General features: G+C 38.8%; 1 protein-coding gene across 3 annotated transcripts in view; it reads left to right on the top strand.

Moving 5' to 3' along the window:
• Positions 1-27,157, top strand: part of LOC132406463 (cAMP-dependent protein kinase catalytic subunit alpha-like) — a 202,435-nt gene that overhangs the window by 85,216 nt on the left and 90,062 nt on the right. Inside the window, exon 1 of one of the 3 annotated variants that reach the window (XM_059992182.1) lies at positions 13,958-13,994. The exons of the other annotated variants lie outside the window; for them this stretch is intronic. Coding sequence (XP_059848165.1) covers positions 13,973-13,994 — 22 coding nt within the window. The 5' untranslated portion in view covers positions 13,958-13,972. Of the gene's footprint in view, positions 1-13,957; positions 13,995-27,157 lie in introns of those variants that run through there. 3 annotated transcript variants of the gene reach the window in all.

The raw sequence follows: 27,157 nt of genomic DNA, 5'->3' as shown, positions 1-27,157 counted from the left end.
TTGTATTTCTCTGCTGGGCACTGATGAAGCTTTAGTAATGGAGCACTACTTAGATCCAGTTTCTTCTTCTGTAGTGATGGGATGCATAGCCTTTTAAAAATCTTTACTGTTTCTTGTAAAAGACAAACCCCACTTCAGCTAAGAGGTTGATAATAAGGAGGAAAGTTTGGTAGCATTTCTTTGCCCAGATGCTCAGTGGGTGATAACAAATTACTAAAAATGGTGTCACAAACATTTGAACATAGGCTCAAAGATGATTGAAGGCCTCTCAGAAAAGAAAAAGGATTGAGAGATGGGACTAGTGGATGTATTGCTCTATGGGGAAAATTAAATGTGTTGGTGTAATGTCTGTGACTATAAATATAGCTGATAAACATATTTTTGGTGGTTTATAAATTCAAAGATCAAAGCAAATTTATTATCAAATGCCATATATCACCATTGCAGAAGCTGGGCCTCTGTACCTTCCTCTGCAATTAGATCCTTGACTTCCTAACCAGAAGATCATAGCCTGCACAGATTGGTGATAATATATCCTCCTCGCTGACAATCAACACCAGCACACCTCAGGGGTGTGTGCTTAGCCTACTGCTCTACTCTCTGTATACACATGACTGTGTGGCTAGGCATAGGTCAAATACTGTCTATAAATTTGGGGACGATACAACCATTTTTGGTAGAATCTCAGGTGGTGACGAGAGGGTGTACAGGAGTGAGATATGCCAACTAGTGGGATGATGCCGCAGCAACAACCTGGCACTCAACATCAGTAAGACGAAAGAGCTGATGTGGACTTCAGGAAGGGTAAGACGAAGGAACACATACCAATCCTCATAGTGGAATCAGAAGTGGAGAGAGTGAGCAGCTTCAAGTTCCTGGGTGTCAAGATCTCTGAGGATCTCACCTGGTTCCAACATATTGATGTAGTTATAAAGAAGGCAAGACAGTGGTTATACTTCATTAGGAGTTTGAAGAGATTTGCCATGTCAACAAATACACTCAAAAACTTCTAAAGTTGTACCATGGAGAGCATTCTGACAGGCTGCATCACTGTCTGGTATGGAGGGGCTATTGCACAGGACCAAAAGAAGCTGCAGAAGGTTGTAAATCTAGTCAGCTCCATCTTGGGTACTAGCCTACAAAGTACCCAGGACATCTTCAGGGAGCGGTGTCTCAGAAAGGCAGCGTCCATTATTAAAGACCTCCAGCACCCAGGGCATACCCTTTTCTCACTGTTACCATCAGGTAGAAGATACAGAAACCTGAAGGCACACACTCAGAAATTCAGGAATAGCTTCTTCCCCTCTGCCACCCAATTCCTAAATGGACATTGAATCTTTGGATGCTACCTCACTTTTTAAACATACAGTATTTCTGTTTTTAAAATCTATTCAAAATATGTAATTGATTTATTTTATTTCTTTTTCTCTCTCTCTGCCAGATTATGTATTGCATTGAACTGCTGCTAAGTTAACAAATTCCACGTCACATGCTGGTGATAATAAACTTGATTCCGATTCTGCTACCCTGTTGTTATTCCTCTCTGTGGCTTGTGGCACATTGGGCAGTAGCCTTGCTATTACTTTCACATTTTGTCTCCTTTTTACGAAGCCGAGTTGCAGGCTCAATTCTCCACCCAGCATGGATGAAGGCATGCCTAGGAGCTGGCCGGATTCAAAGCCGGGACCTTACACTTTGAGTCCAGTGCTGATGCCACTACGCTGCCAGCTACCCTGAGGTTCATTTTATTGCAGGATCTACAGTAAAACAAAGAAATACAGTAGATTCAATGAACAATGTACACATATAGACTAACAAACAATCAATGTGCAAATACAGAAACAATAAATAAATAGGTAGATAATACTCAAAACATGGGATATAGAGTCAGTGGTCCATAATGGAGGCGAGCACCAAATAATCATAGTCCTTAAACCATACTATAAGGAAAATGAAGAGATAAGAATTTGTTTGGTACAAAATGTGTTTGATGTTATTATATTATGAATATTGTCAATGTCTTTCTATTTACTTTACTGGAAGGTACTTTGACTTTCAAATTTGTTCTCTGATCCCACTTTGCTGGATTTCTTTTGAAGTGACAAGATACAGCTTGCACTTACGACAGCAGGTTGTGAAGTGTTTGAGACATTTCACAATACATCATGTTTTAATTGCAGCACTGCTTATGATAAACCCTTGGCTTAACTCATTTATTTCATTTGATATGTTTTATCAGCAAGCTCTAATAATTTTCTCATAATGCCTTTAAGTTTCTGATTCCTTTCCTTGGGATTTTGGTATTCTATACACGATATGATTTGAACTCAATGCACCATATTATCATTCAGTAGCTTTTCAAATTGTCGAATGGATCTTGGCATTTATATTTACTGTTTGGATTTTGTCCATTAAAGAGAGAGAGGAATGTTACTTGAAGTATAAGCATCCATAGAGGCATACACTGTAACATGATCATTAGTATTGATTGACATCCTAGTCTCTTGGGAACTGCTGTTCACAGTATTCCCAGAGTACCATCAGATGAGCAATTTCAGAACTTTGACCAGCAGTGAAGAAGGAACAAAATGGCGTGTGATGTGAAGGAAACTTTCTGTTGTAATATTCCTTCAACTACTCTTTGTTCTTTGTGAAGATGAGAGTCACCTGGTCCTATTGAATATTTGGCACTGTTGGTGCTGCCTGATCTGTAGATGGTGGAGTGGGAGATTAATGTCTTGGATGATTTTAAGTTTCTCGTGTTACTAGAATTGTATTCATTCAGGCAAATGGAAACTGCTCTGACTCATGTCTTATCACTGGTGGAAATTATACACTGAATAAAACTTGGCTTTTGACCTCTTTGCATAGCTGGCCTTAAGTTTTTTGGCACTGCTCACCAAATCACTGTGCACGGGTGGAAAATATTCCACGTGGGCCAGAAACGCTATGGGTGAGACGCAATTTGTGAGACTTGCTGGAATAAGTGGTTATAAAATGGAGAGAATTCTATTAAAAGAAGGTAACTGGAATTTATAGGCATAATTTCATAGGAGCATTTGTCAGCACATTTCTAGAAGCAAAACATTTGCTCATTTCAAAATAACAAGAAAATGGCTCGTAAAATATAGCTCTCAGCTGTATCCCTCAGCATAGGAATTTTATGTGAATTATGTGACACGTCAGAGAGTCTGAAAAGAAAGTGAGTAAGAGATGGATCTGGGCAACGTCTATTAATTTATTTGAAGAAAGCACACAGAAGAACATTGCCCATGAGGAACTTTTTACTTTCCAAGGGGGAAAATTACAATGATTTTTCAAATTTTTGAAAATCAACTCCCCTGTATTTAATAGGTAGTAAATTTTAATAAAATAAATCAACAGAATTGCTTTTGATTTTTATATTTAATGATTATGAAACGTGATTCAAAATGAAATTGTATGGTACAAGCTTACAGCGTCTCCACTTTACTAATAGTAACATGGCACAAAACCTAGACTGGCAATCCAGTTAGCAAAGGATAAAGGCCACAATACTATTTCCAGAAAGAAAACTATTGCCTGTTTTATTTTTACAGTTAGGCATTGGGCAGTATGCATTTCTTCTACGATTCTAAAAATAGAATTCAAAAGAGCTTGAAATTGTGTTAGCAGTTCTACACAGTAAATAATAGCTACAGTTGGTTATAGATACCAATTAACATTTTTCTCATGCAGCATCTCCCACCTCCATTTTAATTGTTGCCCCACAAATCAGAGTCATACACGTAAACAGCTCTTAGTTCTCCATGAAACAATCCTGTATCTTCTGTAGTTGAATGCAGTACTTTCTTGTACTGTACTTTGAAAAGCATTGCCAAATAACACAAAGTAACTTCTTTCTAGTCAGCTGTCCTCCACTCTGTCACTTTGGGACATCTGAAATATATTTTCTGATGAAATAAAACCATACCTCACCAGATCCAAACCTAGCTCATTATTTTTCAGACCCTGAATACTTTGTGAGCTTTGTATTTGTCAATATTTTTATTAGTTTCTGCATAGAGGAATACAGAGAACAAGAAAGTGTATATAAGAGGTCAGAAAAGGTTTTTAAAAACCCCCAGTTACATTATATCTGTTCATAATAACAATTACATTATCCCGTATTCATATAAGTTAATCAATAGTTATATTAAACTATACTAATTTATTACAAAAGAAAAAAAATCTGCCTACCAAGACTGAAGCTGTTCATTAGAAGGTAAATACCTTCTTATATAATTAAAATTAATAATAGCCAGCATCTGAGTTTAAATAACAAATTGAAGGTTTTGAAAATAATTCAGAAAAGGTCCCCACAATGTTTGAAAGTCTTGATGAGATTCAGAAATTGAACTACGAATCTTCTCTAAATCTAAACATGACATAACGTCACATAACCATTGAGCATGAGTAGGAGGAGGAACATCTTACCCTTTAAACAAAAGCGTCCTCCTAGCTATAAGAGAGCTAAAGGCCAAAATATGTAAATCAGATACTTTCAACTTAATATCTTGTCCTGCAATAATACCAAAAAGGGCCGTCAAAGGGTTAGGCTTAAAATTGACTTCAAAAAGTAAGGAAAAAGTTTGAGAAACTTCCTTCCAATATTTTTCAAGATTCGGGGAGGACCAAAACATATGAAATAATGAGGCTTCTCCATTATTACATCTGTCACAGTAGGGAGATATATCTGAATAAAAACAAGGTAGCTTATCCTTAGTCATATGAGCTCTGTGTACCACCTTATGTTGTATGAGGGAATGATGAACACATAGCAATGAAGGTATTAACCAGTTTAAAAATTTCATTCCAAAATTCTTCAGATAACGATGTCTGTAAATCGTGTTCCCAAAGATTCTTATTTGTGTCTGAAGGAACATTTCTCATCTCCAGTAAAATACCATAAATCTTAGATATTGAACTATTACGAAAAGGTGTCAGACTAAAAATTACGTCTATTAAGTTCTTAACTGAGCTTATAGGGAATGTACATAATTAAGATCTGAAAAAGTCTCTAATTTGTAAATATCTAAAAAAGTGAGTTTTAGGTAAACTATATTTCTCTTCTGTATATCGTTCTTCCAAGCATGTATTGCAGGTAGCAGTATTTCTGTTCTGATTTAACACTGATGGAGCTCTTCTAGATTATCAATTGAAAGGGTGACCCATAAGAAGCATTTTGAACAGCTGAACCACTCTGTTTGCTGGCATTGATTTAATTATTTAACATTTTTAATTTGTTGGATGCCTAACAATGTTTTAAGTGCAATTTGGATCAATAGGTCATAATGACCATTTGTGCCATTGGCTATTTCATAGTTGTGGTGACTCAGCCATAAATCTTTGTAGATGGATACTGTTGCCTTACCCTGTAATCTTGGTTGGAAACATAGCCAAGCTGCATGCTGTGCTTTATTTTGTTTTTTGTCACCTCAGAAGCACTGATCCATGCCTGTGTGGACATCAGCAGATTTCTAGACTATTGAACAATGGAGAAAATAATTTATAAACCAATTTGATCTTTCCTCTCCTCTTCCCATCCTGTATCACCTTCACCTACTAATACCCCCTGCCAGTTAAACTACAGCCTTTGAACAGTGAAAAGTAATAGGAGTCTAAGTGTATTTTCTGCTTTCCAGAGCTCAGGCATGCAAAAGGAAATCATAGTGTCCCATTTACAGTCCTAGCTAACACTACTTAACTTTGAACTGAACCTCTGACCTTCACAGTTAGTCTATTCCAATACTGAGCCAAGTAGTGAGTAACTGAGCCACCAGGAAAGCCATGTTCAGGGAACTTTGAGCTATACCTATCAGCTGTATCACCACTAATGAAAACTACAAAATGCTTTCATATTGAACATGCAGTGAAAAGCTTGATCTATGGACTAGGCATTCATATACTATATTGAAATGGATGCAAGAAACTTTTGTCTAAGCCCAGTAATGTGAAGAGTTCCTGGATGATGGGCTGTGTTATTATTTTGAAGAAACTAAGCTAACTTTTATTTAGATAGATTAGACCACTCTGAGATTGAAGGATTAACACCTCCTATTCCATCTGGGGTAGCCTCCATCCTGACAGCATGAACATCGATTTCTCTTATCTCTGGTAATTTCTCCCCCCTCCCCCTTCTCTCATTCTTCATTCTCTACTCTGACTCCCCTCTTAACCACTTCTCTTCTCACCTGCTTATCAGCTCACTTGGTGCTCCTCTTCCTTCCCTTTCTCCCATGGTCCTCTCTGTCTATCAGATTCCTCCCTCTTCAGTCCTTTACCTTTTCCATCTATCACCTCCCAGCTCCTCACTTCATCCTCCCTGCCCCACCTCCTTATATTTTCCTCCCTCACCTGACCACCTATCACCTACTTGCTTGTACTCTTCCTCCTCCTCCTCCTCCCACCTCCTAATTCTAGCTTTTCCACTCTACTTTCTGCTTCTGAAGAAGAGTCTCGCCCTGAAACGTTGACTGTTGATTCTTTTCCATAGATGTTGCCTGGCTGATTGCGTCCTCCAGCATTTTGTGTGTGTTGGATAGCAAGTAATCTGGTGGGGGAGTACAGCTGTTCAAGCAGTAATCCACCACCCCGCCCTTCTCATTGATGCTGCTCAACCCACTGAGTTGCTTCAGATTCCAGCACCTGCAGTCTCTTGTATGGGCAAATGTTAGTTTTGAAGGAATGTCCCTAACCTGTAAATGTTAAGGACTCTTGATTTCAATTTATTCTGGATCTTTGTCAGAGGACAATCTTGGTCAAATCCATAAGTTCCTTGTATCCCATAATTTGATTGAACTATAAGTGGTAAAAGCTATGTAGCAAATAATTTTGCAGTGATGATGATGTAAGAACATGACTGTATTTCACGTTGGGAAGACAGACCCAGAAGTTCCATCACAGCTTGTCACTTTTTTTTGCTGATTGACCCGCACAGTACATCTCGATTGCCTCTGTATCAGTAAGTTACTTACAATACAGATACATGATCTAGTTTGCTGATTCAGTGCCGTACAGTCACTGGTGATATTATAATTTGTTCGCATGGATGTAAAAGGTCCCAAGGGTCTATTTGAAAAGAATTGACTGTTCATTCTGGTTCATGTTTCAACCTCAACATCAGCTAATTAAGTAATCTAGGTGTATTTTTGTGAGCCATGCTGTACACATTGTCTGCCGTGCTTGTCACAAAACAGCTGTGATTGTATTTAAGCACTCCAGGAAAAACTAAATGATGCAAAATTGTTAAGCCCGCAACTAAAAGGAGGAAAATCACAAGATACTTATTTCAGGATATACACATTACTAGCAAGGCTGGGGTTTATTGCCCATCCCTTATAGTCTGTAATGATGGTAATTCACCAGTCTCTTAAAGCTGCTGCAGTCATTCTACTGTCGAGCTGTTGGGTGTGTAGTCACAGTGTTTGGAACCAGTGACAAAGAACAGACCAAAATGCCAAGTTAATTGAAGGGGAGTTTGTAGATGCTGGTGTTCCCATGTGTCTGCTGCCCTTTCCTTGGTGCTAAACATTTAAGAGCTGTAAGGTGCTGTCAGAGGGGCTTTGACGAGTAATTACAATGTATTCTGGAAAAGGCAATGATGTGGTGAAGGAAGTGAATAATGTTTAGAGCTGTGAATGGAGTCCAATTAAGTGGGGCACTTTGACAAGTATACTGAATATTCAATATAGTTGAGGACGCAACAAAGACAAAGTATTTTAGCTGGGAATTTTTACTTTTAGACAATAGACAATAGGTGCAGAAGTAGACCATTTGGCCTTTTGAGCCTGCACCACCATTTTGAGATCATGGCTGATCAACTACTATCAATACCAGTTCCTGCCTTGTCCCCATATCCCTTGATTCCCCTATCCATAAGATACCTATCTAGCTCCTTCTTGAAAGCATCCAGAGAATTGGCCTCCACTACCTTCCGAGGCAGTGCATTCCAGACCCCCACAACTCTCTGGGAGAAGAAGTTTTTCCTTAACTCTGTCCTAAATGACCTACCCCTTATTCTCAAACCATGCCCTCTGATACTGGACTTTCCCAGCATCTGGAACATATTTCCTGCCTCTATCTTGTCCGATCCCTTAATAATCTTATACGTTTCAATCAGATCCCCTCTCAATCTCCTTAATTCCAGCGTGTACAAGCCCAGTCTCTCTAAACTGTCTGCGTAGGACAGTCCAGACATCCCAGGAATTAACCTCGTGAATCTACACTGCACTTCCTCTACAGCCAGGATGTCCTTCCTTAACCCTGGAGACCAAAACTGTACACAATACTCCAGGTGTGCTCTCACCAGGGCACTGTACAAATGCAAGAGGATTTCCTTGCTCTTGTACTCAATTCCCTTTGTAATAACGGCCAACATTCCATTAGCCTTCTTCACTGCCTGCTGCACTTGCTCATTCACCTTCAGTGACTGATGAACAAGGACTCCTAGATCTCTTTGTATTTCTCCCTTACCTAACTCTACACTGTTCAGATAATAATCTGCCTTCCTATTCTTACTCCCAAAGTGGATAACCTCACACTTATTCACATTAAACGTCATCTGCCAAGTATCTGCCCACTCACCCAGCCTATCCAAGTCACCCTGAATTCTCCTAACATCCTCATCACATGTTACACTGCCACCCAGCTTAGTATCATCAGCAAATTTGCTGATGTTATTTTCAATGCCTTCATCCAAATCGTTGACGTAAATTGTAAACCACCTGCCATTCCGAGAAACACCCATTCACTGCTACCCTTTGCTTTCTATCTGCCAACCAGTTTTTTATCCATGCCAATGTCTTCCCCCTGATGCCCTGAGCTTTGATTTTATCCACCAATCTCCTATGTGGGACCTTATCAAATGCCTTCTGAAAATCAAGATACACTACACCCACTGGATCTCCCCCGTCTAACTTCCTGGTTACATCCTCGAAAAACACCAACAGATTAGTCAAGCATGATTTACCCTTGGTAAATCCATGCTGGCTCGGCCCGATCCTATCACTGCTATCTAGATATGCCACTATTTCATTCTTAATAATGGACTCTAGCATCTTCCCCACCACCGATGTTAGGCTGACAGGTCGATAGTTCTCTGTTTTCTCCCTCCCTCCTTTCTTAAAAAGTGGGATAACATTAGCCATTCTCCAATCCTCAGGAACTGATCCTGAATCTAAGGAACATTGGAAAATGATTACCAATGCATCCGCAGTTTCCAGGGCCACCTCCTTTAGTACCCTAGGATGCAGACCATCTGTACCCGGGGATTTGACGGCCTTCAGTCCCATCAGTCTTCTCATCACCGTTTCCTTCCTAATGTCAATCTGTTTCATTTCCTCTGTTACCCTATGTCCTTGGCCCATCCATACATCTGGGTGATTGCTTGTGTCTTCCTTAGTGAAAATAGATCTAAAGTACTCATTAAATTCTTCTGCCATTTCTCTGTTTCTCATAACAATTTCACCCAATTCATTCTTCAAGGGCCCAACATTGTTCTTAACTATCTTCTTTCTCTTCACATACCTAAAAAAGCTTTTGTTATCTTCCTGGCTAGCTTGCGTTCGTACCTCTTTTTTTCTCCCCGTATTGACTTTTTAGTTAAGTTCTGTTGTTCCTTAAAAACTTCCCAATCATCTGTCCTCCCACTCACCTTAGCTCTGTCATACTTCCTTTTTTTTAATGCTATGCAATCTCTGACTTCCTTTGTCAACCACTGTGGCCCCTTTCCTCCCTTTGAATCCTTCCTTCTCTGGGGGATGAACTGATTTTGCACGTTGTGCATTCCCAAGAATACCTGCCATTGCTGTTCTACTGTCTTTTCTGCTAGGCTATCCTTCCAGTCAACTTTGGCCAGCTCCTCCCTCATGGCTCCATAGTTTCCCCTGTTTAACTGCAACACTGACACCTCCGAGCTGCCCTTATCCTTCTCAAATTGCAGATAAAAACTTATCATATTCTGATCACTACCTCCTAATGGCTCCTTTACTGCAAGATCGCTTATCAAATCCTTTTCATTACATAACACTAAATCCAGAATAGTCTTGTCCCTGGTCGGCTTTCATACAAGCTGTTCCAGGAATGCATCCCATAGGTACTCTACAAACTCCCTATCCTGTGGTCCAGCACCAACCTGATTCTCCCAGTTCACCTGCATGTTGAAATCCTCCATAACTACTGCGACATTACCTTTGCCACATGCCAATGTTAACTCCCTATTCAACTTGCACCCAATATCCATGCTACTGTTTGGTGGCCTGTAGACAACACCCATTTGGGTCCTTTTGCCCTTACTGTTCCTCAGTTCTATCCACACAGACTCTACTTCTCCTGACCCTATGTCCCCCCTTGCAAAGGACTGAATCTCATTCCTCACCAACAGGGCCACCCCAGCCCCTCTGCCCACATTTCTGTCCCTACGATAGCACGTATACCCTTGTACTCTCATTTCCCAGGTCTGATCTCCCTGGAGCCATGTCTCTGTTATCCCAACAACATCATAGTTACCCATTCGCACCTGGGCTTCAAGCTCATCCGCCTTATTTCTGACACCGTGCATTCAGATATAGAATTTTTAACTTTTTACTTTTATTTAAGATGAGCAAATTACTTTGTATCAGAAAGATGGTAACTTTCTTGAGTGTATTCAATATAGTTTTATGTACCAGTATATCCTAGAACCACAAGGAATAGCCATAGTAAATTTAGCAATGTGTTAGCATTTAGCAGCAATGATAATGTGGTGGAGTTCATTATGGCGGGTTGAAAGGAAGAAGTGTGAAGTAATATTCAACTCATTTGCTTCATTTATCTTAAATCTAACTAGTTTTGGGGGAAGCTGAGTAGAGATGAGCAGAAAATACCATTCTGTGATACAGGAATAATTTATGCCCCTAAGGGAAGTAAGCAATCTCTCTACTTCACCAAAAGAGCTTTCCTTCTCTATGTATAATGAAAAGAGCAAAAGCAGAAGTACATAAAATGTAGTATTTAATACTGTTCCTCATATTGGTATACTGAACAAGAAAAGGTGAGGAAAAATACTAAAGTAACCGTATAAAAAAAGTTTGAAAGGCTGTGTGCAAGGGGTATCAAACTTAACCAGAAGACATAGACCCAGAATTAGGCCATTCAGCCCTTCGAGCCTGCGCCACCATTCGCTCATAGCTAATTTACTTTCCCTCTCAACCCTATACTCCTCGTTGACACCTTTGATGCCTTATTAATCAATAACCTATCAACCTCCACTTTAAATATACTCAATCACTTGGCTTCCACAGCTGCAGCAATGAATTCCACAGATTCAGCACCTTCTGGCTGAAGAAATTCTTCTCATCTCTATTCTCTATTGATGTTGTGTTGATGGACCATGAGGGCAACTTGGTGATGTTCATATCCAAAAACTTGAAACTGGAGGACCTTTTCACTACCTCACCTTTTATGAATAGTGGGATTTGTTCAGGACCTCTTGCCTTCCTGAAGTCAATTATAATTTCTTTTTTCTTCTGATGTTGTGCTGTCTGCAAATTTAATGATTGAGTTTGTAGTCATAGGTGAAAAGTGAGTAGAGAAGTGGGCTCAGTATACACCCCTGTTAGGCACTGGTGTTCAGGGTTCGGTGGAAGGTGAGGTTAATGTACTCTTGCCTAGTTTCACCATCTGGGTGTGATTAGTAAGGAAGTCCAGGGTCCATCACAGGTTCATGTGCTGAGAGCTAGATTGTGGAGTTTAACAGTCAGCTTGTCAGTAGTGTTTTGTTCAAGGCTGAGTTGTAATCAATGAAAAGCATCCTTACGTAAGTGTCTTTGGGCTCCAGTTTAAGACATAGAAGAGTACAGCACAGAAACAGGCCATTCAGCCCACAATGCAGTGCCAAACCAGCTAGAAAGCAAGTTTAAAAACACCCAAATGCTAATCCCTCCTACATACACCGTGTCCATATCCTCTTCCTCCAAAGTCTCAACATCCTTCCTATAGTGGGACAACCAGAGCTGTATGCAATACTCCAGATGTGGCCTAACCGGAGTTTTATAAAGTTGCAACATAACCTCCTGACTTTTGAACTCAGTGCCTCAACTAATAAAAGCAAGCATTCCATAAGGTTTCTTAACCATCTTATCGACCTGTGTGGTCACTTTCAGGAAGCTGTGAACTTGCAATGAACAGTTGTTTCAAGACAGTATGTAGAGTGATAGAAATGGTGTCTTCAGTTGATCCATTCACCTTGTAGGCAAACTGCTGCTAATCCAAGGTAGATGGGATTTTGTCCTTGATGTGGGACATGACCAGTTTTTCCAAGCACTTGGGAATTAAGAGAGTGAGTGCCACTGGTGTGTAGTCTTTAAAACAAGTTGCTGCTGAAGCCTTGGGGATTGATATGATGTTTGCTGCTTTGAAGCATGCCAGAACCAAAGCTATGTGCTTAAAAAGTTGAACATTAGTGAAGACCCATTCTCAACATTTTAAGAACACTGTCTTCATCTTCCCCATCAGATTTTGAACAGTCCACGAACACTACCTCATTATTTGCCATTTGCACTATTTATTTACTTATCTCATAACTTATAATATTTTATCAACACACACAAAATGCTGGAGGAATTCAGCAGGCCAGGCAGTATCTATGGAAAAGAGTACAGTTGACATTTCGGGCCGAAACCCTTCATCAGGACAGGATGTCTTGCATCATACTGCTGCCATAAAACAATAAATTTATGACATATGTCAGTGGTAATAAGCCTGATTCTGACTCTGAATGCTTTAAGGGCCAACTTTAATACAGGAGCATGGAACCAGTGGGTGAAGCAATGAAAATGGATCATTGCAAGAACCCAGACTTGGAGTTACCACAAACGCTGTAGATTGTAGAAATAGAGGGAATCATGGAGATGGTGAGAGACAAGGCTGTTAATGGATTGCAAAATGGAAAAGTTTTTAAAATTGATGAGAAGGGAGCCAATGTAATTCAGAATAATGGATGAACAATACTTGACGTGAGTTAAAATCTGAGCAGAACAAATTAATTTATCATGCAGTACACTGAGTAAAACTCAGTGTAGATTGCCCAGATAAGCTGCAGCATAGGCTTGGTACAGAGGAAAGCTCCTCCTTGGTCCCATCAATCACGTCCAGGGCAGGTACAGAGTGAAACTTGCTGTTCCAATGTCATTGCCATAAGAGGTGTTTGTCTCAACATCTCACAATGTCAGGCTTTCAGTTCTATATTAGAGAAACAAAGAAATTAGAGTGCCTGAGAAAAGTTAATTTAGATGCATATGCTTATTTGTAAAAAATACAAATGTTATATAAGATTTAACAAAGTTGGCTGATACAAGACCACCCTCACTTTTCCTTTATGCTTTGGACAGTCTGCAGTGCTGTACAGAGCCAGGAAGTCCTGTGTAAATATAGTAACTCTATCAGTGTTGCCATGTGAATATCCAGCACAGCTTGTGGATTGTAGAAGGTTGACGTCCTTGGGTGGTTATACAGTATCACGTGAGCTGATTTGTGCTGCCCTTTCTGCATTTACTGGTGAACCAAGGGCCCCTACATTGTGACAGCTCCTTGTCTTTGGAGAGTATTTTACATTGACCCTGATATAGTCGCTAAAAGGATGGCACAAAGCTAATTGCTGCAGTTATTAATTGTTTACCAGCTTTCCCTCTCCTGCTTCGATTTGCTTGTATTGAGAAAGTTTGAAGTAGCTGATCTCAGTGATTTCTGCTGTGACTGAGACTGTATTGCACTGATTTGCAGGTGCGACTCGTGGAGTGGGTTAGTTCGCACAAGCTGGAGCTGTGCATAAATCGATGTTGACATTGTTGTGAAGTAAACTCTTGCAGTTCAGCTCCTGAACAAGCTGAAAAGCTATCGACAAGACAAGATTCAGGAGCTGACAATAGGGTACATTTCTCATCACTCATTCTTAAAGACAAGACAGAAAAGCAGGATGGCTGAAGATTGTTCAATTGGTAAGCAAGTGTCCAGCTGAGCAGTCTTATGTCAACTGATTTGCAATTGCTCACATGAATACTGAAGCAAGCGGAGACTTTTTGGGCTAATTTTGCAGAGAAGCTTTTTGAGATACTTTAGATTGTGATATTTTATCTTTCAGTGTATTCAAATCGTGTCTTTCAATATACATTGTTGTATGGCTAATTAAAATCACATGTTGATATGACTGAATTGTATGTGGTATCTTGCTGCACATCTCAGAATGTGCTTAATGATGAAACATACCAGAAGAAGGAAGGCAGTTGTGACTGATATATGAATGTTTCTGAACATTTTGTAAACTTGTATTTCTACCAGTTCTTTGCAAACAATATATAAACTCTATATCTATAAATTGTATATTGCACTTGTGTACTGATAGTGTCCAGAATATCATTTATGCTATCTACTACTTCCAATAATTACTTTTTTTAATCTTTAAAATCACATCTGGTGTGTGTTGAGTTAGTGAAACATTTCAAATGAGCAATTGCATAAAAGTTGGTTTGAACTAATTTCATTGTATTAAGTGGGTGTGAATTCAGAACTTGCCAAAAAATGCAGGTTTGAGAGAGAAATGTTCTAAGAAATCATTATCTAACTATTGTTAGAGTTTACTCCCTTATAAAAGACTGGAATGTTTCACATCCACTGTTGCTTGCTGGGCAGTCAGCAGCAATAGCTGACCTTTGGGAAATAGGTCAGCACAATTTTGACTGACTACTGAGGCTGCCATGGAGATGACATCAAATAGTGAGGTTGGGTTGTTGGTGTATCTTGGGAATGAGGCATTGCAAATTACTTGGGTGGGAGGGGATAATGACACTTAGACTCCTGGGAGCTATGACCTCTTCTTCTCAAGCACAGAAAAAGCCAGTTTCACTGCATGTCATAGCTAATTCCATACCCACTCAACTTGGTCTGCAGAAGTTTAATCTTTACCAAGAGCCCTTAGTAAAAGCATATCATGTGAATAAAAATGATAGAGGTACATTTTCAGTGCAGGAATGATTCTGGGCAATAATTGAAATCATTCACCAATGTTCTGTTGTATTGCAAATAAATTACTTCTTCGAAAGAAGTGAGCTTTTGATCTGATTTTTATGAAGAAGTAATTAATGACGGCTGTTTATGTTGATGACATCACATCCATGAAATACAATGGGAAACTGATGTCACCTTTAGGGTGAATTGTGACCGGAAATATCCAATTTCCAATGGGCAGGGATTCAAATATGCCTAAAATTGTGTCTTCTGGACTATTTATGTCTAAAATAAGGGCACAGTTTTTTTTTGCTATCCAATTTCTAGCCTAAAGATTGTGGTGCTGTAATGCTTGAGCAAGATTTTTTCATTAGATGAGTTGGTGGTGTAGCTCATATTAGTAGAGGATCACTGGATATGTTTTGCCTATTTGTAACCAATTGAAATCTGAGTTCCTTGTATCATTTAAATATTTAACAAGTTTTAGATTTCTGATACCAAGACCTGTAAGCTTTCCTGCAATATTGAAGCTTTTATTGTATTTAATGGTCAAAATCTATCAGCCATGGTACTATTCAGTCTGTTACATTTACTTAGGAATATAATGGTCTCTTCATAAAAGAGGGATTGTGTGGCAGCTTCCTTATTCTTGTTCAGCTGTTTATTAAATCAAACATCTTTGTGTAAGGTTTATAAAATAATCTGGTGCTAGTAACATAATTTTTTGTGTGATGCCACTATGCTCCCTCATGATTTATACTCACTGTGCCTGTCTTCATATTCTCTGTTTCATATGGTTGTAGACTTGCCTTAGCGTTTAATTGACAGCAGAGAATCTTGCCTTTGCTACATCTAAGCTCAACTGTCCAGCATAGAAAAATCTCAGAATTCATTAGCCATTTTGTTTTCAGATGTCCAGATTTGCCTTCAACAAATATTCCCAAACAAGATTAAGAACCTGATGACGGCTGAAATTGCAGAAATCATGTGAAGGAACATAAGGATCGTCCGTAGATCTCTCAGAGTTGCCACACAAGTTGCTAGGGTGGTTAAGAAGTTTAAGAAATTGGGAGATTAGGTTCAAGAGCTCATAAGGTAATGTTACAGCTCTATAAACTATGGTTTAGACCACCCCTGAAGAATTATTTTCAGTTCTGGTCACTTCACTACAGGGAGAAATTGGAGCCTTTGGGGAGGGTGCAGAGTAGATTTACCAGGATGCTGCCTTGATTAGAGAATGCCTTATGAGGAAAGGAGGATGAAAGATGATTTGATAGAGGTGTGTAAGATTGAGAAGTATTGAGCAGACAATGCCTTTTTCCTAGGCTATTGGCCAAACCAGAGGATATTTTTTTAGGGTGAATCGACAAAAAGTCAGAGGTAGGTTTTTTTTTTAAATAGAGAATGCTGGATGCCTGGAGCGCACTGCCAGGAGTGGTTGTGGAGGCTGATACAAAAAGGCTATTTAAAAGACTCTTAGATAAGATGTAAGAAAAATGGAGGTTAATGAGCTATGTAGAAGGGAAGGATTAGGTCGATTGTGGAGTAGTTTTATATAGGTTGGCGTAACATTGTGGATAGAAAGGCCTGTACTGTGCTGTACTGTTCTATGTTCTATCATTGTGTATGTCTGGGGTAGCTCACAATTTGAGTCCTTTATTATGGGGCTTGATGCATTCATTGTCTTGGTCCTGAAACTTAAAAAAATAGGCAAGGAAAATTCATCACATAAAGCCTTCTTGACTTTTCACTTACATCATGGGTAATTGTCTTTGTTCTGCATTCTTTGATAAGGTCAAAACATTCTTGATGAAGGGCCTCAGCTTGAAACATCAACTCTTTATTCTTCTCCATAGATACTGCCTCTCTTTCAATATTTTTATCAATGTATACAAGAATATATAACAAATACAGAGTATATATATATAAATTACTAACAGAATACAGACAATAGAAAAATTGAACTGTATAGGACTGAGTAACATACATGTATATAGTACTCCGGTAATGATTACTAATACTGCAAATTTATAAAGAATATACATTAGGAATTTTATATATATATATATAAAAAAATCTAGCCCCTACCAAGAAAGCCAGTGGGTAAGAACATAGATGCTGCCTGACCTTTTGAGTTCCTCCAGCATTTTGTGTCATTTTGTATTTTAATTAACCACTTTTCATACACTCTCATTGTCAAATTTCTAATCTACCTACTGTGAAAAGTTGTTGGCTCTTTTCAGCCTAATTGACAGTTCTAATTTGAAGATTATACCCCTTTACTGAAGATTTGTCAATCAGATACAACTGTATCCATCTGCAGATTTATGCATGTTACATCATCATCTTAACAATCTCCTTAACTCAAACATTAGGCAGACTGAATCCATCATTCTTGGTTTTCATAATAAAATTTGCCACTTAATCTGATGCTTCAGTCATACCCTTGTTACCTTCACTTTCAAAGAATCCAACACTCATCTTTCAGCCTTTGTCCAGACAATAAAATCGGATGTCCAACTAGGGTTGGCCTCTGGCTCTGTTGATCCCATTGAGTCCATAGCGTGCAGTATGTTAGATTTAAAATCCATATCTTCAGCTTCAAATTTCTATCACCATTCCCTGCCACACACCACCACCACCCAACCCCTAATCCCTGGTACTCCAATGCTGCCATTTCTGATTGTTACATCCTCTATTCTGTCTTCTTCTCTGCCACTATTAAATCTTCTCTACCTAAACCATAACATAGAATTAATAAAACTATTTTATCCAACATTCCTTAATGAGTTATTGTAGCCTCTGCAGAAAAGGTCCTCTGAAGTAACCTCTGTATAACCTCCTCTTTAAAGTCCACTACACGTTCACCCCAGAGAGAATGTAATCATTTCTCTGTACCCTAAAAATGCTTTTAAGCTTATTTTGTTGTTTCTTAGCCTTTGATAATCCCTATGAATCTAGCCTGGCTTTTCCATTTTTCTTTCTCTTATACTTAAATATTTTTAATGTGGCTGTAGTATTGGACTCGTGACTGCCTAAATGTCGTGTCATCAAATACAAGGAGGATTATATCATCCAGTCTATGGTAGGGAGGATTTTCTTGCAGGAGCCTCATTTGGGTTTTTTTTAATTCAGTCAACTGTGTATGGTGAACAAGTGCTAACAGATGGCTTTTCATACGGAGGTTGTGTGTGAGTGAATCCAGCACCTTTTCTGTAGCACCAAGCTGAAAGTTAAAGCATAAATATGCAGCTTTCTGTGTGTTGGTGTGTGTGAGCTTTTTTGAGGTTGGTGAGGGGTTGTGGAATTATGTAATCATTTTGAGGGATGGGGTTGCCGAATGGTTGGCATTATCTGTGTGCTGCTTGCCTGGAGTATCTCAGTACTCTGCTAACTGGTCTTTCTTGTTTCATCCCTCTCAAAGGTTGATGTATGTACCATATCTCTGAACATGTTCGGTTCAGCTGTCACTTCAACTCATGAACTATGTTGGTGTCTGGTTCTTCAGTAAAATATACACACTTTAAGACAGCTTCATCATCATACACCTGTCTATCTCTGCAATCGGTAACTAGAGGTTTCTAAAACAATCTTAACTTCTCAGTTATTGATGTTTTAAGCACCTCGGATTTTTACTGTTGGTGGCTTTACCTTCAGCTACAAAGACCCTTAGCCTTCAAAAACCTTGAAACCGTTAACTGCTCAGCTTCATTTTCCTTCAGGGCACATATTAAAGCCCATCTTTTTAACAAAACTATTGGTCATTTTATCTTATCATTATGGTAGTGGGAGTTGAACTTTGTACTTGTATGCTGTGTAATGCAACTCTTTATTGTTACTCACGCTCTTCCAGTTACCTCAAGATTCTGTGGGTCTTTCTCTGAGCAAACTGTAGCAATCATTTTAAGAACTCCTATTGAGATTTTTTATAATTCATTTTCATGGGATTTAGTCATCGTTGGCAAGTCTGGCATTTATTGCCTAACCTAAATATTTTTTCAAAAATGTGGTTGTGTGGCAGTTTCTTGAACTCAAGTCATGGAAATCATGAAGCCATCTGAAAAGCCTTCCCAAGTACTGTTAGGCCGCAAGTTGCAGGATTTGATAGATGATTAAGGAACAGTGATATTATCCCAACAATATGGTATGCAATTTGGAAGTGAACCAGCAACTGCATATGCCTACCATCTTTGCCCTCTTTGGTGTAAGTGCATTCCCAGTGCCGAGGTGAGTAGTGCACATTGTATCCACTGTCCATTGATGATGCAGGGAATGAATATTTAGGATTGTGGACTCACGCCAGTCAAGGAGACCGGATAGTACTGAGCTTAAATACTGTTGGAGCTGCAATCATCCAGGCAAATGGAAAGTGTTGCATCATGTGCTTGGCGTACCTTGTACATGGAAAGGCTTTGAGATGTCAAGAGTTGAGTCATGTGCCATTCAGTACCTGGCCTCTTACTCTATGCTTGTTGGCATGGCCATTTGTGATTGGTGCCATTGAGTTCCTAGTCAATGGTGAATGAAGATTTTGATGGTCAGAGACTTGGTAAAGGTTTATGCCTTTGAATAGGAAAGGCAGGGAGTTATACTTGGTAGGAAGTGGTTGTTGCCTGACAGTTATATGGGCACTTACCAACGCATGCCTGAATGTTTAGTCTTAATAACATGCAGGCATGGACTGTCTCAATTTCAGAGAGTTGTCAGTGCAATTGAGCCTGCACAGTTCTTGATGTTACTAAATGGTATCATCATAACACTCTAATTTAAGTAAGGCAACTGCCTTTTCTAAAATGGAGTATAGGCCATTTTAAGCATTCTAGTACATAAGTGAGTACAGAGTGTTCCCAACACCCCTTCCCAGTGTCTTTTGTTCACTATCATATTTTTCCATGTAAACTCCTACTGCATCCCTATTTTTCAAAAAAAAAATTATTTATAAGACATTCACTGTGGGTATAGCGTGAGGTACATGCAACATTGTGCTTTGCCATGGGTCCCAGGGAAATTAGTGATGTACGACATGTCCGGCAATCCAAGTTCACGTTTAATTGTCATTCAACCGTACACATGAATACAGTTAAACAAAACACTATTCCTCCCCAGTCAGGGTGCAAAGCACAGTACCACCAGCACATAGTTACAACAACAGAAAAACATACAGTCACAAAAAAATATATAGTCCAAGTCGCTGAGAGTCAACTGGTCTGTAGACTGATGGAACATGTAATGTTGTTTTGGTCTGGCTTGTCTTCCACCGAGTGAACACTGGAGAGCAGCACTGATGGGAGTGGTTAGACCCCATCCCAGAAGCCTCTGCTCACCCCCACACCCACTTCAGTGTCGTCTCCTGGGCAGCTGCAATGGGGAACACTATGGCATGAGGACCTGGTCCATGCATCCACCAAGGCAACGCAGCTCCCATGCAATCGGTCTTGCTAATGAACCAACAAACCGGATTTTTAATATTTTACATTACCAATGTCTGACAGGGTTTTGTGATCACAATAAAAACATCCAAAACAATCAATTACACTGTTGGAATGTGCACAGCCTCTGTCACAACAATGGCACACAGCAAGTCTAGGTGCCAACATGGCAGTAAGTAACAAGTCCAGCTCCATCTCTATAGGGTATCTTGCTGATGAGATAGATCAGTAGTAGTTTATGTACTTAATGTCCAGCAGGGACTTCTGAATGGAAAATAAGATATAAAGGACAATCAGTCCTGCAACAATCCAGAAGCTGTTTCCTGACTGTCAACATAATGAAATTACAAGTACAGATGTCAGTGGGGCACAATGCTGCCTTTTAAATAGAGGGTTCATCTCAAAAGATTGTCAATTTTACATTTACCTGGAAATTAGCTAATTTCAAGAGTATGGGAGGTTCCTCTCCAAATTTACAATGGAGTGAATTAACCAGTAGTTTGGTGGTTTGCCAGGCTTCATGTTGAAGAACTGGCTCTGTGCTATGTTTTGTAGCACAGCTGGGCTAATATTTAATGATTGCCACTGATATTTAATTTTCACCCAGTGTAGAGTCCTGCTGAGGGTTGAGCTGCCCCACCTATTATTCCAGATGGAGAAAGGCTTCAGTCAAAAGCAATAATGAATTCTGACTGTTTTTCACAAAGGTGTGAATTATCATGTACAAGAGATAAAACTAATTTAACTTTGAGTACTACAACTGTTGTTTTTTGAGAGCTTTGTGAAATATCACAGCATTGCAACTCCACTTTGAAACGGTCTAGCAATTGTGCTCGTTCTTATCACTGAGAATGGAATTTGAGAGTATGGGTGTAGAAAGGAGCAGAATTCAGAATTCTTTTCCTTCACTCCTTTTGCCAAGTCTCCTTTTGGAACACTTCAACAATTAGTTTACATTAGATAAATGCAGTAAAGAGTCACAAGGTATTTCACAGTAATGTTAAACAAAATGTGACACTGAACCAGATGAGAGATTAATACAAGATTGATCAGAGAGGTTGTTAGATCATTTATAAGATAAGGGGAAAGGTAAAATCTGAGAGAATTAGGTGGGTGACTTCAATTATTTGCACAGCATCTGTTTGCCCTTTAAAGCTTATGTTACTAATGGTTGTATATTAATTGCACCTGGTGTGCAACTATTGCATAAGTGGACCCCAGAATTAAAGAGAAATTGTTAAACCTATGCAGTACTATTCTTCAAAACCAAGGTCACCTGAACCTCAGTAGTCAAGCTGTTGTAAGCAGACTGCATTCATGTATGTTCAAGAAGGCTGAACCCCAAGCTATCATTAGCTCATTTGCTGAAGCATAATACTATATAGGATGAATCTAATACTCAAGATCAGCAAATTAAACATCCTCTATTAACCTGATCCTACTGTTCAACACTGTCTGTGGACATGAAGTTCCATGACAAACTTTTGGAAAACGTAGACCACTTGTCTTATCATAGGAGTCTCCTCTCAGCAAAGACAGATATCTGTGATGAAATTCTGCATGGTTCACAAACTTTCTAGCCCCTCTGTACTGGAAATCCAAACAACACACACTAAATACTGGAGGAACTCAGCAGACCAGGTCTGGGCCTGAAACGTCGACTGTACTTTTTGCCATAGACACTTCCTGGCCTGCTGAGTTCCTCCATCATTTTGTGTGTGTTGTTCAGCAATGTATTCCTTAGTCTTAAAATTGGTTTAAAAAATAATTTCTGTAAATTTTTTATTTTGTTTTATTTTATTGAGTTATAGCGCAGATGCCAGTGTGATAGAGCGTGTCACCATTTTTACCGGAAGAGAGAATGTCTGGGACGGATGGGATCTTTAATTATGCTGGCTGTTTTACTGAGATGGAGAAGTATAGACCTAATCCATAGAGAGGAGGCTGGTTCCTGTGATGTGCTGAGCTGTCTTCACAACTCTGCATTTTCTTGCGGTCATGGGTGGAGCAGTTGCCATACCAAGCTGTTATGAATCCAGATAGAATGCTTTCTATGGTGCATCGATTAAAAATTGGTAGGCGTCAATGGGGGTGTCACAAAGTGAAATTCTGTGAATGTTAAAAAGCTATCTGAACTACAGTTTCAGTTCTGATCATTGTTAAAGCTTAAAGTAAATGGAAAACAGAATGTTTTAAGGAGCAGTGTTCTGTACTCCACAGGAAAAATTTATCTGTTCAGACTAATTCACTATGCTTCAAAAATTGATTTTCTCTCAGCAAGGAGAGGTGTTCAATTCCATGCAAGCAATGTTTCAAGTACTTGATGTTACTTGTATCCCCCATGCTTCTAAAATCTTATTTATTACTGAGAAACAGCGTGGAATAAGCCTTTCCATCCCTTTGAGCCGCATTTCCCAGCAACCCCCAAACTTAATCGTAGCCTAATCATGAGACAATTTACAATGGTCAGTTGATCTACCAACTGGTACATCTTTGGACTGTGGAAGGAAATCAAAGGACCCAGCAAAAACCAACATGGTCATGGGGTGAACGTACAAACTCCTTGCAGGCAGTGTCGGGAATTGAATTCAGATGTACTATCGTGCCAGCCCTTTACCTGTTTATCTTATCAACTGAACTTAGTGATCTTTAAAAACTGAGTCCTGTCAAAGGGTCTTGGCTTGAAATGTCATTTGTACTTTTTACTTTTTTTCATAGCTGCTGCCTGGCCTGCTGAGTTCCTCCAGCATTTTGTGTGTGTTGCTTAGTGATCTTTATGGACATCTCCCACTTCTCAGATCATTTTCATTCCTGCGTCTAAAATAGTTACCGTAAAGTAGTAGTATTTTGACTTTATGTAGTCTTCTCTGCAATTCCCAATGATGCTTAACAGAGTTGAAGGGAAGGAGCAAGCCTGTTCATTGTGCATTTCTGCCACTTAGCACTAGGCATCAAGACTGACTCTGGAACATTTTCAGACCCTGGCGTGTCAGAATTTCTTTGAAATTAGTTTTACCCACTAGTCTATTAATGTAAAATAAAGTTAGTGTCTCTGTCAGGTAATGCTATTTATGCAAAGTGTTAGGAACTTCAGTTCCAAAATATCTACAGTTGACTCAATTGGCTTTCACATAAAAACTTACATAATAGTCTTTGTGTGAATCAAGACTTTCTGAAGCATATTATAAATGTAATAAGAAATATGATATATATGAAATATCATAACATAAGAAATACCATCATTGTAATGCAGTAAACATAGCCAATTTGCATACAGCAAAGTCACCCAGAAGTATTGAGGTAATAAAACAGATGCTCTGAGATATTGTTTGAAGAATGAATGTAGCCTACACACCTGGAGAAATTCCTCCCCTTGCTCTACACCCATGCTTTAGGATTTTTTATTATTCTGAGAAAAGGTGTGAGTCATCTAACATCAGATTTGTAAGAACGTGCCCATTAAAGTCTTTTTAGAATGTGCATATGCATATGAAAGACAGCTGCCCTTCTGAAGGTGACCTCCTTACCTAGGTAAATCCCGTGATGCTTGGAAGGCAGTGAATGGTAGGTGGAAATAACTTGCCACAGATTCGGTCTTGAATCAAATTGCTGCTTTCACACAACATATCTAACCTTGCATAGTTTGCTGTTTTTGCTTCTTTGGTTTGCCCAACTTCAGATGCTATCACACAGCTTCCAGAATTCTAAAGGATGCAAATTGAAGAATTACCCATCCTTGACGTCGCAATATATTGCACAAAATTACTTGATTTTCTCAAGAAATAATCAACTTAATTTTGAGCTATTTTATGATGTAGCAACTTGTATCACTGAAGGAATAAAGAGGAGCCTGGAAGACATTTTTTTGTATTGTCTGGGTATGGAGTCCATTGTGTATTGTCCTAGTTCTTTGTGAATCAGGGTTTAAGGTTTCACTGTTGATTGTTGGCAATGCATAGTCTCTGAAGAAATTCACTTAGCAGCACACATGGAATTTCTAAACACTGTGGCAGCAGGCATATATAAAGTAGTGGCTGAAGCAGAGGTCACAAGCTTGGCAATCATCTTGCTATCCAGGACAGAGATGAGAGAAGTTTTCTTCACCAGAAGATGATGAAACTTTTGAGTTCACTGCCCAAGAGAATATTTTCTTTCTAAGAAAATAACTTAATATATGGATAGAAACGTTTGTTTCTCTCTTTCTCTGTGTACATTAAAAGTAGAGATGAATCAAAGGAATTGAGTGGGGGAGTCGCTGGGCTTGTGAGAGAAAAATGGGAGTGATGATATTACTCCAAAAGCTAGTACAGACTTAGTAGGCCAGATGACCACCGCTCATAAAGAAAATATGAGTAAGAAAATTGCTTTAGTGCACTGAGGGAGAAGATTAAACATGATCTGTTAGAATGATGGAGCAGGCATGAATGGTACACTTGTGCTTATTCAAAAAAATAGTGCAATATTAACTGATAACAGTATTGAATGGAAGGCAGCATTTGAATAACAATCTGCTGTTCCTGTCTTAAGTTTTAAATATTTGAATAGAGCTTATACAATGATCTTTTAGAGTTTTTTAATCATTATGAGAACTGTTTTGTCCAACGAGTTGTACATTATGAAGTGTAGAATTTCCATGGAAATGTACCTTTGAGATTTTAGGTAATATTCCCTCAGAGTTTCATACTTGTAGAAGCAAATATTTCCATCCAAATATGGAGTTATTTCCTTAGAAAAAAAATCTATCTTGGCTGCAGGAAGATCAACTAAAATAAAATTAGCTAAATCAGCAGGAAGATCCTGTGATGCTTCCTGAGGAATAAAATAGGCCATTTTACAAGTAAGTTGAGAATGAAATGGATTGCCTTTGCAATTTTGGATACAAGCTGTCATTTTCAAAATGATTGGAACGTGCAAAAGGGCTTGAACAATAGCTTTATTTTTTTTAAATCAATGATACTTTGTTCCTCATTCAGTGAATTTGCGAAGTTGTTTGTGCAAAGAACTTAGTGTTTTGAAGGGATCTCAGTAAACAAATAAAATTGAGAACCTCTGCCATAGTAAAAGGGAAATAACTGCGAATGTGATATTTGCACACAAACATTGCCAAATGGAGAAGCTTTGGGCGTAGCCATTAGCAACTCCCAATATTTCAGTTTATTGCGCTTTGAACCATGTGAAGTCCAGCAGAAGAGTCCAGTCATGCTTAGATTCCACAGCAGTTGGAGAATTGCCTCTTGGATTCTATGCCAGCTTATTCATTTTTTTTAAATTTAATATTACTTTTTAAATACTTTAATTTTTAATAGATTTTTAAATATGTCTGAACTTCAGAGCCATATAGAAACTGTTAATTAATCCTCTTAATTTTTAGGTGAATTAATTTTGAGGCTATTCCTTCTGTGCTGCAGCTCATGCCTTCCTCTTTTCACTGTCTGACACTCTCCCATTGTCTAGACCATAGTGCTGGAGTCTAGGATGCTCTGGTCTAGCAACAGGGTTCTTCACCTCCAGTATGAGAAGACGATTCTGGGCAGTGTTGGTGGAGACTGAGCTAACAATAACTGGTCCAAACCAAGCAGTATAACTTACAGCACAGAAATAACCATTCAACTGAACCTGGTCTGTTGGTATTTCTGTTCATGTGAACCTCTGTTGTACTTTTAAATATCATGGCATCAAAATGGTCTTCTATTTCATTATCACTTATGTTATTAGCTTCGCCTTAAATACACCTGTGCTGTGCTGTTCTGATCAGCTCTGTATGGTTGCAAGTTGTGTATATCTCTCTGGGTAAAGAAATTTCTCCCAAACGCTACTTTGGATTCAGTATTGCCTGCCTTACATTTAATTGTGGATTTTCCCACAAGTAGAATCTTATTCTCTCCATATTCATGATAAAATCCTTTTAAAAATTTAAACTGCACAGAGTTCTTTGTGGAAGACCTGCAGCTTCTTCAGTCTTTCTTATTTGATATAACCTCTGTGCTGATATCATCCTTTTAATAAACAACGTTATTCCTCCCACACTTGTAGCTTCCCCGTTGATTTGTCGTTTGTTGAATGTTCCTGTTGAGTGAGAACAGTGTACACTCTCTGAATACTGAAATGTTGTATCTTAAAGTTATTGTTTACTGTTTGTGGTTCTTGTTATTTAATTTATTCCTCTGCTGCATTGCACTGGAGGTAGAATTTAGGAAGTATATCTTACAATGCCATCAGCAGTTCAATTTTTAGAGCTTTATATTAAAGAAGTTCTCGCTTTCAAAACATATTTGTTCCATTCTTCGTTTGCGAAATTCCGAGCAAAATTAAAAGATTGAGATGCCATCATAACTTTTTATCCCTTTGTTGATGATGCATAGAAACAATTTAGCGTTGTGATATATTTATTTTTCTGGTGTAAAACCCATCTATATGGTAGCATTAATGTACTTTGGTAATAAATTTACTTTGAATTTTTAACTTTGAAATGGTGCTGAATGAACAATCAGCAATGGTGAGTTAGGCATTTTGAGCCCATTGGCCAATTGCTGCTTTTTCATATTCTTATATTTTTATGAGGCTCAATTATGGCATACTTCAAGTGGCACAAGTCTGCACTTGGCTTTGGAAAATCAATGGAAATACAACATCAGAGTTTAAAACTTAACCAGTGGCCAAGATTCTAGTGATCAAATTATGAGTAAGAGCAAGGAATCAGCAGCCATGTTCTCTCTTAAATCTCTCAT

The sequence above is a fragment of the Hypanus sabinus genome, chromosome 16 (assembly GCF_030144855.1).
Source record: "Hypanus sabinus isolate sHypSab1 chromosome 16, sHypSab1.hap1, whole genome shotgun sequence".
Taxonomy (NCBI): Eukaryota; Metazoa; Chordata; class Chondrichthyes; order Myliobatiformes; family Dasyatidae; genus Hypanus; species Hypanus sabinus.
Note: the sequence above shows the minus strand (reverse complement) of the source record. Positions and strands in the feature narration are given on the sequence as shown.